General features: G+C 42.3%; 1 protein-coding gene across 1 annotated transcript in view; it reads left to right on the forward strand.

Annotated features, from left to right (window-relative positions):
• The window catches only part of smyd3 (SET and MYND domain containing 3), an 80,577-nt gene that overhangs the window by 53,273 nt on the left and 14,192 nt on the right, over positions 1 to 13,112 (forward strand). The window contains exon 6 of the mRNA XM_037095013.1: positions 9,469 to 9,536. Within this exon, the coding sequence (XP_036950908.1) occupies positions 9,469 to 9,536 (68 nt within the window). The remainder of the gene's footprint in view (positions 1 to 9,468; positions 9,537 to 13,112) is intronic.

The raw sequence follows: 13,112 nt of genomic DNA on the forward strand, positions 1-13,112 counted from the left end.
CAAAGATCAATATGAAAAGTCAATGCAGAAAAGACGAAAAAGAATCATTTTAAAAAAGTTGACAGGAGATCGACAAAAAGACAGGAAATGAAGGAAAAACAGATGCAAAATGACAACAACAGTAAAGGTATATTGTCACTGCCCAGGGCACCGGAGCACCTGAACCCAGTGTTACCCAGTGATCACACTCATTCAAAGAAAAGACCTCACTGTTGCATATTAATTTGCTGATCCTGTTGTATCTAACATGCTGCCCTTCAATGATTTTAAGAAGAAATACATTGATTTTTATTTAAAAAAGTCTTGATCCAAAATGTGGAGCACGGGGTACTGAACTAATAATAAACTGCACCGTTAGCCGTCCAGTCAGCAGGGAAACTTGAGACTGCTTTGGTCGATGGTACTGTGGCTCAAGCTCAGACCTCAGGCTTATAAAATCATGTTGTGGATTTTTACTGCAGCTCTGACGGGAGTTTTCTTCCTGCAGAGTCCAAACGTAACAACAGTTATGTACACACACACGAAACAAACACACAAACACACACACACCATGAACTCTATGGCAGCTGCTGCACACAGGACAGTTTTCTGTTTCTGATCTCATCTGATCATCACCTCAGTTACCTGAAGTCACAGCGGTGTGCAGGCGGGCACTCTGATATTTAGCCTCCATTCAGTGGAGCAGGTACTTCAACAGCGAGCCCAGCAGGTCGAGAGACACATCCACCCACACTGCAGCTCTCTGGTTACCTCATTTAAAGAGATTTAGATTCACATTACAGATAAATTGAATTTGTATGGAGTGTTAGTGTATGCATGTTAATTACAGAGAGCGTTTTTTGGGGGCCGTGGTTTAATGCACAGATATACATGTACATGTGCTGCGTTTATGTTCAGCACGTCAGGCTGCCATCAGCAGAGACTTCTGTGAATTCCCTAATGTGATGAGTGTTCAGGTGTTATTCTGTTCAAGTGATGATATATCATGATAGGAGTTCTCTTACTATATGAACTGACTGTGAAGTAGAAATCTTTTTGTCACCGTCTCTGCTGTGCCCTGATACACACTCTTTTACACATACAGTCGATTGTGAAGTAACCAAAGAATGAATCAGGTCAAAAAAATAAAGGATGGACAATGAGATCTTTGTGAGAATGAGATTCACAGCATCGTCTGCTCCATTTCGGCATTTTATATGTTATATTGATCTGTTTTTGTGAAATTAAAGCTGATAATATGAAGCCAAAGTGCTTTTATTGACTTAACAAAAGCAGCATTTACAGGCTCCAACATTGTAGATGGTGGTGGATGCTTTTCAAAATCTGAAAGAGGGAGCAGAATCAGAAGAGTCGCACCACGCTGTTGTCATACTCACTATGTCATGCATTGTAGACTAGAGAGCCAAACACGTCACTGCCGGTGTCTCTTACCCGCAGGTGTCTATAAACTGCAGGTTAGAACTTTATTGTGTGTGTCACAGCAGTTGCTGGGGATATTACACAAAAGACGGAATAAAAAAGAACTGATGGTGTCCTGTTGCTCGAGCTGGCTTCTGGAGGACAGTTTAGTTCCAACATACAGATTTAGGATATATTTAGATATAGATATATAGATATTGTCATGTTCCATATATGGTAAATGAATTGGTAGACTTTCTTGCAAACTAGTCTGCCTGTTTGTGTTCATTTAAGTTTTTATATTCAATGTATTTATTTTATTTCTTTTTTGAGTACAAAAATGTGGAATTATGCATTATCCAAAGCTATCACCCCCTTTCAAATATAATTGGCAAACCTGTGAGCAAAGATTTGTCCTATTGATATGTACCGCAAATATGAAGCAACGTTAGCATTCATTTAGAGTTTAGACTCCACTAACCTCTGAGCGACATCTCAGTCTCCTTAGCACCTAACTGCTGTTTGATAACTTTGTCTATGTGTCCTGTACTTGAATTTCAATTTATATTTTTTTAACATTTATGCTCAAAACAACAGGTCCATTGTTGTTATAGAAATTGTGTATACACTGTAGCCACTTTAATGTGAATAGCAGCAATGTTTTGTGCTCATTTTGCAAACATGATCCAATTAGAATGACACTAATGTAACAAAAATGATCACTGAGACTTGGAGATGGGTTAAAAATGAAGGTAAAAACTGTGTACGTGTGCAACAGAGTGCGAGTAGATGATGCGTAGCCTCGTTTATTTTTCATATTTTCCTCTGTAATTCTGTGTATGTTTGTCTGCATGTCTGTTGAGAGATGAAAGAGCCATGATTAGGTCATAAATACTTTATCAAAGCATTAATGGCGCACACACACACACACATACACACCACACACACTCACACACACAGGCGGCCTTTGATTGTGTCTGATGGCCTTTGTAGTTTTTCCAGATTGACAGTAATTGAACCAATTCCAGCAACATTAAAGACTTAAACCATCCAGTCACAAGTTTTTTGAACTGACATGACAGGACAAAGCAAACCAATCCAGTGGCTCCGATATGAGATGACAGGACCTCCCGCTCCCAGCCGTCCCAGACCCCCACACCCATCCACTTAGAAACGTGCCAGCCGTATACGTTTCCAAAATGTCACTGGAATCATTTTGATCTGCCCCTCCCTCCCTGAATACCTAATGTCGGCACAGGCATTCACGGAGCACAGAGTTTACTTTGAGCGAGTTAGTGTCTCCGTCTCAGTGTTTTTTCTAGGCTTGGTCTCGTGGCGGTGATGGATGGACAAGTGTCAGTTTTGATTTAATCACATCCATTCTCATTTCATTCCAGCGGTAAATCTAGTGCATGTTGCATTTTCCTGGATGCTTCTCATATCCATATTTTCACTGTGAGTGACAAACATCAGCAGCGAGCGAATGATTGAGAATGACAGTTTTTTCATTAAGTCTGGTCAACAGATAAAAAATAAGCAGTAAACCCTCCAGCAGTGCGCAGTAGTTTTGCTGATAAGTTTAGACTTATTTGTTCATCATGGTTTTTGATGAGGATAGTCTGCTCCAACAAGTTCTCCAAATTAAAACAACAAAAAACGTTGTTTGTCCGTAACTTGTGGAGGCATTTTCTAAACTAACTGCTGGAAATATTCAACATTTGTCATTTGTCAATGCCTTCTGAAACTTTCCCAAAGCACCATTGAAGAATAAATCCCATGTACATAATGAGGAAAACACACAAAAACATAGATACACCCTGGCAGGTTTGTTCCCCAACTCTAGTTTGTTTGACTAGTGTGAGGACTCCACACTTACACTTCCTTTGCTCTGGCACGGTTGGTGAAGGTGTGCTTCGGCATGGTATGGTTGCTCTTGCACGAGCACAAGCACCACTGCGCAATGTGGACATGAAGTATAATCATGCTTAATACTGCAGCCTTGCATAATAAAGAAATCCAGGAATGTGAGAGGGCCGTCTATGAGCAAAAGCACACAAAATAAGCCACAAAAAAGTCAGTAAGTCATGTTCTCTGTATTGTTCTCTTCTACACCGTGATGATATATGTACAAGAGGTAACCGTGCTCAGGTTTGGTTGCAGTGTGAGTGCAGGGCAGCAGGGGGCTGGGGAGGACAGACAGTTGTGCTTCAGCATGGTACGGACCAATCGTGCCAAGTGTGAGTGCGCCCTTTATTCCCTACGCTCTTCAATATTTTCTCTATTTATTTATTTTTGTGGCAGAATTGAAGATTTGAGTGACTTATCTCTACCTGCAGCTATTTGGTGTTTTCAGAACCAGTCGGACAAGTCCAGATCCAACAGTATGAAGTCAGGAACATGTATATACATAATTGCCGGAATGAAAAAGTTCTTTGTTTTCCTGTTCCTCCTGAGAATTTGACATTTTGGAGACGGAGCGCTCTTTTTGTTTTTTAATCTTATTTTCTATTTTCCACATCACAGGCTGCTCCCCACACCCTTCACTCATTCCCTTGTCTTTGCCTCCATTCCTCTATCTCACATTCATCATTTGAACAAGTTTCATCCAAATCTAATCAGCTGAAATATTGTGTGTGACAGGCAGAATAACGAATGAGCAAAACAAATGAATGGATGCAGGGACTGACATTTTCTGCACCATTTTGATGAAAACCCTTCCAGACAAAACACACGCTTTGGTGTCTTTTTTTTGTAAACCTACGGTAATTGTGTGATTCTCCACAGTGGGTATGGTAGAATCTCAATCATATCAGGCCCGTAATCCCCATTAAGAATCTGCTGTTAAGAATCTCTACTTCATCATTTGCTGGAGAGCTCCTTTCATTTCAATTTGTGGAATACAATTCATTCACTCAAGATGGATAGAAAGTAGCCCTCCAGACACGGTGGCATTCCCTCTAATGGTCCATCCTCACTGGCACTTCACCACAGAGCATTACCCCACATGAACCCACATTTGCAGCTGTGGAGGGCTCTCCTTATTAATTTGGGGAGGTTATAAATGAACATGGGTGAACAGTGGGGGGGCTCTTCCAATCTCTCTTCATATGATGAAAGCAGCCATCACTATGGTTACTGATGAATGACATGCATGTCCAGCTGTGGTGTTATTATCATGTTCTGTTCCTGCTGCGAGCTTTTCACATTGACGAGATAGATCTATTACATCTTTTTTTCACAAAATACATACAGCAGATCAGTCATGTTAGTTGCTAAGTGATATAACTGGTTGATGTACATGCATATAAAGTGCGGCTGAAACCGATGATAATTTTGATAATTCAATTAATCTACCAACTTTGATATCTCTATTCATCTTTGATTTTTATAGTCTTAGCCTGAGGTGACATTTTCAAATTGCCTTTTTTTTTTTTCCCCGAACTGGCAGTCCGAAAGATAATCCTGTAGCCTCTTCAAGGTCTGTTTCCAGGACAAGCAGCTGTGTGCAACAACAGCAGACCACAGCAAAGTGTGGAATCATGGCCGTTTCTCCAACAGCCTTCACTGTGGCCATGGACGTGATCATTAGTGCATCTCGGTGGGCGGTCAGCGGACAGCGGATAAGACCTGACAGGAGGCTCACAACACTTCACACAAAGGCTTGTACTGTGCGGCTGTTGGGAGGGAACATCGAGCTGGCTCGTATGAAGATCATGCCAAGCCAAGCACAGAGGCATCTCCATCACCAAGGGGAAGCGGTTGGACCAACCCTTCAGCACTGGAGATGAAATGATACCAAGGACCTTAAGAACAGAAAGAAAATCTTGTAAAACCCTGCTGTGATCACTTCAACCAGCTTCAGTCCGGACTTACAGCTACAGTCAGCATCATTCCACTTCATTTACTTCATAGCACTCACTGCGCCCTTAAAGGTTGCGTTGGAGGATGCGTGAGATCATAAGAAGCTGACCAGTTGATGCAGGCAGCAGAGGGGTTCACAGCCATATCATATCAAGGCTGCGGAAAGAGATAGGAGTAAAGGGCGAGAGCGACCGGCAAGCGGTCAAAGAACTCTCCAGTGCTGGTGAAAATTGGGTCAGTGGGTTTTGATGAAGCGTACGGACTCTAACAGGGTCCCCAAGTAGGCAGATGGTTCCTAGAGGGTGAGCCTGGGACACCCGGAATCAATGCTGGACCTGTACAGTGAACCCCTTTCCTCAGTGAAACCTTCTGCTGAACCTCTATCCCAGCAAAATACTGAGAAAAGCGGACGTGCATTTGATAACCCAGAAGACGGCATCACTCACTCGATCGCCCTGCTGGGTCCAAGCAGAATGCTAAAGCATGCAATGGAAAGGATACCGACAAATACTCCAAACAGAACAGATATTTTTATAGACATGAAAGACCAGGAAAACCAGTTGATATTAACATTTAAGAAGCTGGAGCCAGATCAGAAATGCTCTTGTGTTCTTGTTGATAAACTCTTTAAATCCACTTTCAGTCCTCACAAACCATTTTCGGGAAATATCTGCAGTGGACTGAATCAGGCTAAGCTCATGTTTGTCGAAGTTTATCTTAATATGATGCCAGCCGTCAAACAAACAGTGACGCAGTGTTTGTTGAGCAGTTAAAGGTGTCTGTTGACGATTTATAGGTACATTTTTCAGTGTGGTGACACCAGCTGCAACTGATGAAGTTCAAAGTGTGCTGATGTGAGTGTTTTTGTCCGTGGAAGGATTTTTGATACTGTTACTGTATTTTTACTTTCATCCAGCCAGGGAAGAAGCACAAAGAAAAGGAAGTGAAGAGACAGGGGGAGAGGTAGGGGGTCAGTGAGAGAGGAGAAGAAGCTGTGGGAGGCTGATAGAAACACAGGAATTGATTCATAAGATGCCTTTCTGTGCACACACACACACACAAACACAGATACATAAAGCAGGCGGACCTTTTTCATGCAGTATACGTGTGTTTGTATGTGTTTGAGTGTGTGTGTGTGTATTTGGGATGCATAAGGCGTCCGCCAGCAGGCTCTGCAGATGTGGATGTTCTGCTAGATTGATTCTCATCCCCAGTGAAAGAGTTGGTGTGTGTGTGTGTGTGTGTGTGTGTGTGTGTGTGTGTGTGTGTGTGTGTGTGTGTGTGTGTGTGTGTGTGTGTGTGTGTGTGTGGGTGGGTGGGTGACAGAGAGATCTATGTCTAGCTGAGTGCCCTAACACTGTTTGTTTAAATTTTCTCCGCACTTCATCACCCCCCCGCCCCCTCCCTTTTTAAAACCATCCTTTATTTTCTCTCTGCATGGTCGACCCTCCATCCTGCCGCTGCCGCGTACGAATGCCGCCTTCTCCTCACAGGGTGAAAACCGTGGGGGGCTCAAACATCTCATACAGATGCATAGGTGTGAGATGGTCAAAAAACATACAGTTTCAGTTCAGTTTTCATTGCCCGCCCTCTTTCGATCAACAAATGTGTGATCTCTCGTCATTTTAATGGCAGTCTAATTGAGGTTAACATGCTCAGAACCTCACCCAACATCAGCAACAGTACAAACAGGGTCCCAGCACATAGTTCGAGGCATCAAACATCTGCTAGCTTTGCCGGATTTCTAAAACTACATAAGCTAGCCGTTGGAAAACTTGATCTCTCGAGGGGAAGTCTTACTCGGTGTTGAACAAAACATGTTGTATAAAATGACGACGCTGTTGTTAGGATCTCGTTATGTGAGGCACAAAACACTTGGTTAGGGTTAAAGAAAGATCCTGGTCTAATGTATTAATCATCTCTCTTGTGTAATCTTCCATTAGCCCGGGGTTGAACCTGAATGAGTTAAAGCTCGTCTCTGCGCTTCTGGCCCTCGTCTTTTGCTCGATTCATTCGGTATGTGGGCGTCTTTATTAGTTTCGTAATAATGTGTTGACACTAAGTTGCAGACTGAATGATAATGCCCGCAAATTAACATGTGTCAGCACCCGTATGAATGGGTCCCATGAGCATTCAGTAGCTGATAGAGCTGCAGCAGTCAGACACTGAATTGATGAGTTGATCTGCTGCAAGCCAGATGTGAGCTCTCTATCTCTGTTTTGTAAATTCGTCTTTGGGTTTTAGACTGTTGGTACGCCCAAGACATTTTAATCCTCAGTCACCAGAGCTGCATTTTTTAATTTGAAATATTGCTGAAACATGTAACCGATAACCCAATTACTCGTTCGGCTCTAATTCATCGATGACGGCAGGAATCTTCTTCGCTCTAGATCTTCTCGGGCCAAGTTTCCCATAAAATAAAGAAAACGTTGAGCCCACACTAATCATCTCCTTCTGTGTGTCGCCGCTGCTCGCAGCAACTTCTGAAAATCACATGACAGCTCTTAACTGTTACTCCATCTTGATGTATTGTAATTCATATATAACATATTGCCGTATTATATGATGTATCTGTCCCCCCCACTTTAATACATGCTTTATGGCACAGATGATGGATGTGTGTGAGAGCAACTGCATAACAACGATGTGTGTGTGAATGTGTGTGTGTGTGAGAGAGATGAAGAACGATCTGCGTGTGTGTTTGTCAGGAAGATTTAGTCCTACATTTTGCATATTCATATATCCATATCTATGTGTGTGTGCGCAAATGTTTTTTTTTTTCCGGTGTAATCACGTTCCCTCCTGTCGGCCTCCAGAGTAAATAAGTTGAGTAAAAACCCTCATTTCCCACGAGGCCCCGGCTCTGATGGCGTTTATTACAGCTGCAGATTAAAATCCAATCATTTTGCTGGGTCCTGATTCTGGTGTGAATATCAGCAGGACGGTGGAAAACATCTGTGTGCGGCTCGCTTTAAATCTCACCATCCCTCTCTCTCTCTCTGCACGCCTCTGTCTGCATCTTCATCTGACAGTTTGAATACTAATGTTAGTAAACGTTACATTTATTTATCTACTGTCTGCATGGGGCAGGAACCACCAACACACACACACGCACAAACACACACAATTGTTTACCAGCGCGAGCTCAGTAATTGACACATCAAACGCTGTTGTTTTTTTTGTTAACTTACTTTGTGTTTTAGGCTGTTTATTGCTGTTTCTCCCTTCATCGTCTCCATCTGTCTCTCTCTCTCTTTTAAACAACTTTTTCAAGCGCTTTATTATTCAAAACAATCTCCGTGCCAGCTCTCGTAGTTGAAAGAAACAAACTGTCTCTCTCCCTCGTTTGAAATCCTCTCCCCGCCTCCGTCTCCATAAAACCCAGACTCTGTCATTAATTTGTTCCTGAAATGTGTCCTCTAAATCGTGCAGACCACCCCGGTGCATTGTGGGAGGTGTTTAAGTGTCAGAGCATCCAATATTTAGATTCATGACAAAGCTAAATGGAAGTTTTAGTAGCGCTTTATAGATGCAGGAGAAAAGCTTCACTGACTTTACTGTTGATTATTTTTTTGGATGAGATCAGATATGTGATTGGATTTTTCTTGCTTGTGGATTTTGTCTCTTGTCATCCATCTCTCACATATCCATCATGTTGAAAGTGGAAAATTACTTTCATATCAACTTTATTGCAAAAGAATTGCGTGGTGTTTTTTTTGTTAAGTCTTATCTTTTTTTCATTCGTCTCTTCGGTGCAATTTTTTTTTGAAAATATTGTCTTAAAATTCAAATTTGTTCCACTTTCTCATTTTCACGGAGCCTCGGGGAAAACAAAAAACATTTCACTTGCTCCCTTTGTGATCACCGATACAGTCTTTCATTAACTCCGTTGATGACAAATATTACACACATGTCCCCCCCCCACCCAAAACAGTTCATATTCTATTTAAGGTAAGATTTTTTTCCTGGCTCAAAAAATCACCAGGTGGTAATTTTTACACAATCAGATCCCTCTGCATCTCAAAGCAAAGACTCTGCACGTCATGTTTTACGTTTCTGTGCCAGCGGGGTTTTCGCAGGTGCCAAAGATATGTAAAAGAAATGTTCAGAACATACGATGAAATGTGTTGTTGATTCCCCGAAGCGATTTCCAAAAAAATATCTCTCACTGTCTTGTCTCGACTCTTTTTTCTTTTTTTTCTCCTTTAGGTGACGTGTAATTGTTTTACCATCAGTGACGGAGAGCTTGAGGAGATTGGTGTTGGGCTCTATCCTAGGTAACACACACACACACACACACACACACATAGAGAAAATCTTAAAAGCATCATTAATTTCAATTTAGCTCATAATCTTTGTCAGATGGTGCCTCTGTCTCTCTCTCTTTCTCCAACTTGCACAATAAAAACGCCACAAAATTTAAATATGCTCTTGAGTTACCTGCCACATCACACCGCGCCCCAACCAACCCCACCCGCTCGCTTTCAAAGCCCTCCCCAGCCTCCCTCACCCTCTACTCACTCGCTGTATTTCCCTGGCAGTTCTTTGAAGTACGAGGGAGAGAATCAATGAATTTTTCTGTTGTGAGGCGAAAACTTGAAAATGAATGTTGACAGAATATTACTACGCCGAAAGACGGCGGGGAAGAGAGGGAGAGAGGTGAGAACGCGTGTAGAAACGCACGGTTTGACTCCAGACTGATATGTGATTCTTGTCTGGCATGTGTGAGTGAAACACACACACACACACACACACACACACACACACACACACACACACACACACACACACAGAGGAAGGCGATATGTACTGTAATCCCTGTATTGAGTCCAGGGTGAATGGGGAGGGATTTGGCCTGTCGTTGCACATGTTGTTAGAATTGTCACACACACACACACACACACACACACACACACACACACACACACACACACACACTGCAGGTATCTCAGCCAGTTTATCTGGCTGGTGTTGAGATGTCAGATGGTCACAGTGGCTTTACCAGAGCTCAGCCAAGCCATGTGTGTCTGTGTCAGTGTGTCTGCGATTTGTGTCGTAACTCATCCATAAATGATGGGACCGTTCACAGGATGGTCCCCTGCCTATTCATATTTTGGGTTGCCTAGCAACCACAGGGTTTGCTGAAGAGAGGGGGATTACTCTGGTGAGTTCACCCCCCCCCCCATCCTCTTTCTGTTCATTTTTCCGTCTCTGTTGTATGTTTCCCCTTTGGTGACTCCTTTTCATCCCCTCTCAGTCTCCACGAGGCTCGTCCTCGTCCGTCTCCTTCTTCCTCTCGGTCTCCACTAACTGGAAAAGATGAGGTGAAATCCCATCGACTGAGCTCTTCATCAGGATGGAGATGGAGATCATTATCAGAGACCTTTGCTCACTTGTTGTAATCCACCCTGATGTTGTACCTCATATCAGCTCGGAGTATCCTTACATAAACCCACATGTAGCAGGTTTCAAATCCTCACCGAGATATACTGAACTGAAAACAGGGAGAGGAGATGAGCTGGCAGTATGACACAGAGACGTGAGACATGTTTAAAGGTAGCAAACTGTTCAAAGGTGTCATTCAAGAGTGTTTGTACATCTTCAGGCTCATTTATGCTTCCTTTACTTACAAAATAGATTTAAATTATTTAACTGTTTCACAGTGACATAGAGAGAGGGCAGCGCTCAGAGTCAAATCGATCCTTCCTCTTGTCCTGCGGTTGTGTCTGGTTTGAACTATTGGCTACACTGTAAGACTTCCCCTCGCGACTGCCAGAGGTACAACATGTCTGTCCATATCCGTAAGCCTCCGAAAACCTGCAGAAATACAGACGAAATGAACACAGAGGACAGACAGAAGGCTCCGTCCACTTCAGACGTGTATTGACCATAGAGCAATTTGGTTTGAATTCCATTTCAGAGGTTTTACAAGACAAAGTGATGTAGTATGTGAAACAAAGCTCATGAATGTGATCATATTTAAATACAATCAATATCAGTATGTTGATTTTATCTTTTAAAGTTGTCTGATCAAAAACGTTAAGTATTGATCTTCAGATTTAGAGGAGTATTAATCTGACAGAACAACTGTCTTTTCATAAACGGCAACATTTTCTGGCTTTACTGTTACAAGATTATTAATGCGGAAAAACTGTGAAGCCATCAAAATGCAAAGTCAGGAAGTCAAGGAGTGCTGAGAGAATAATTTAGGGAAATGAGCAGGTCTTGATCCCAATCCGAGAACGTAAAAAATGACATTAATTAAAGGTTATTCCACTTTAAAACTTTTAAGGTCTCCATGAAACACATTAGATTATCCATTAAAAAAAGAGAAATTGTTGTCATTGTCATTGAATTTTAAGGGTTGTGACTGTGATCAAGCAAACAGTCATAAAACGTATCACACATCGAGAGCACACAGGTGAGCTTCGACTTGTCACCTGTTCGTTCTGTAATGTATCACGTAAAAACTTTGTGCTACATTCAGAGTCATCTAATCGATGTCTGCTGCATCAGTGCAGAGTTGAACTACTTTTGCACGCCAACGCAAAAAAGTAAAGACACAGGAAACAGTAACAAAGAGAAGAAGAAAGTACTTCACCCTCTCTCTCTCTCTCTCTCTCTCTCTCTCTCTCTCTCTCTCTCTCTCTCTCTCTCTCTCTCTCTCATTAAATATCAATTAATAGCGCCGTGCTGTCTCTACTCTCAAACTCTTGATGCCTCGCTCTCCATCCTGCTGCATTCAGCAACAGTTAGGTTCAGCAGATATTTTTAATACGAGATGCCGTGTAGTTAATTAATCTAATTAGCATGCTAATGAGCAGCTCTCCATCAGATAAAAGCATTGTTTCGAGGGCCTGATTTCTAGTTGATATTCATCGGGCAACTTCTCCACCGTGGAACAGTGCCAGGGGGTTACTGATGGTTTTACAAAGGCTCAACATACACACACACACACACGCACACACACACACACACACACACACACACACACACACACACACACACACACACACACACACACACACACATTTGTGCCCATTGTTTTGCTCCATGAATATGATAAACGAGAGCAGCTGTAATGGAGGGGGTCATAAAAACACACAAACCTCTCCAGTATTTTTTCTCAGCCATGTGTGCCATGACAGTAAACGTCTTTTTACGGGTTAAGGAGGTCTTAAAAACTTTTGAAAAAACAACAACAAAACAATACCGAACTTTCATAGCTGTCATTAAGCACAAGAAAAACATGCAGACTTAGACCGACATGTATGCACTCTTAGTGAAGGGGGCAACTTTTTTTTTTTTTCAAGCTTTATCTGAGAGGAGGCCCCCCAGTGTCAGACTGTGACACCCTGGGGTTCAGTCTACCTGATACCTGAATGACTTGTGTTGTGAGATTTTCCAACATTATCTCATGAAGCTGTTTCATTATGACAGTTGGGGCTTCTCTGCTCCAGCACACCTGTTTCAAATGAACGGATGGGAAATCAAGCTCTGTTGAAGCCTGATGACGAGCTGATCATTTGAAGCAGGTGTGTTGGAGCAGGGAAACGTCTAAAACATGCAAGACAGTCGGCACCAAGGAACAGGACTGGAATAACACCACATTACGATCTTAAAGGTGTTATTTGTAAGAAAAGTCAAGTCTCATGACCAACGTTTTGGGATGGCAGCCGAATTGTACTACAATCCTAAAGCATCAGTTTGTGACGAGTTGGGAACGAGACTCAAAAATAAACATTTCTTAAACATAAAAACCCCGTGAGATATACTTGCTAGTGATATTAATCTTCAGGGGGATAAAAACCCTCCATGCATTCAATCAGAGCGTAAATAAAAGAAAATCCTTT

The sequence above is a fragment of the Acanthopagrus latus genome, chromosome 4 (assembly GCF_904848185.1).
Source record: "Acanthopagrus latus isolate v.2019 chromosome 4, fAcaLat1.1, whole genome shotgun sequence".
Classification (NCBI taxonomy): Eukaryota; Metazoa; Chordata; class Actinopteri; order Spariformes; family Sparidae; genus Acanthopagrus; species Acanthopagrus latus.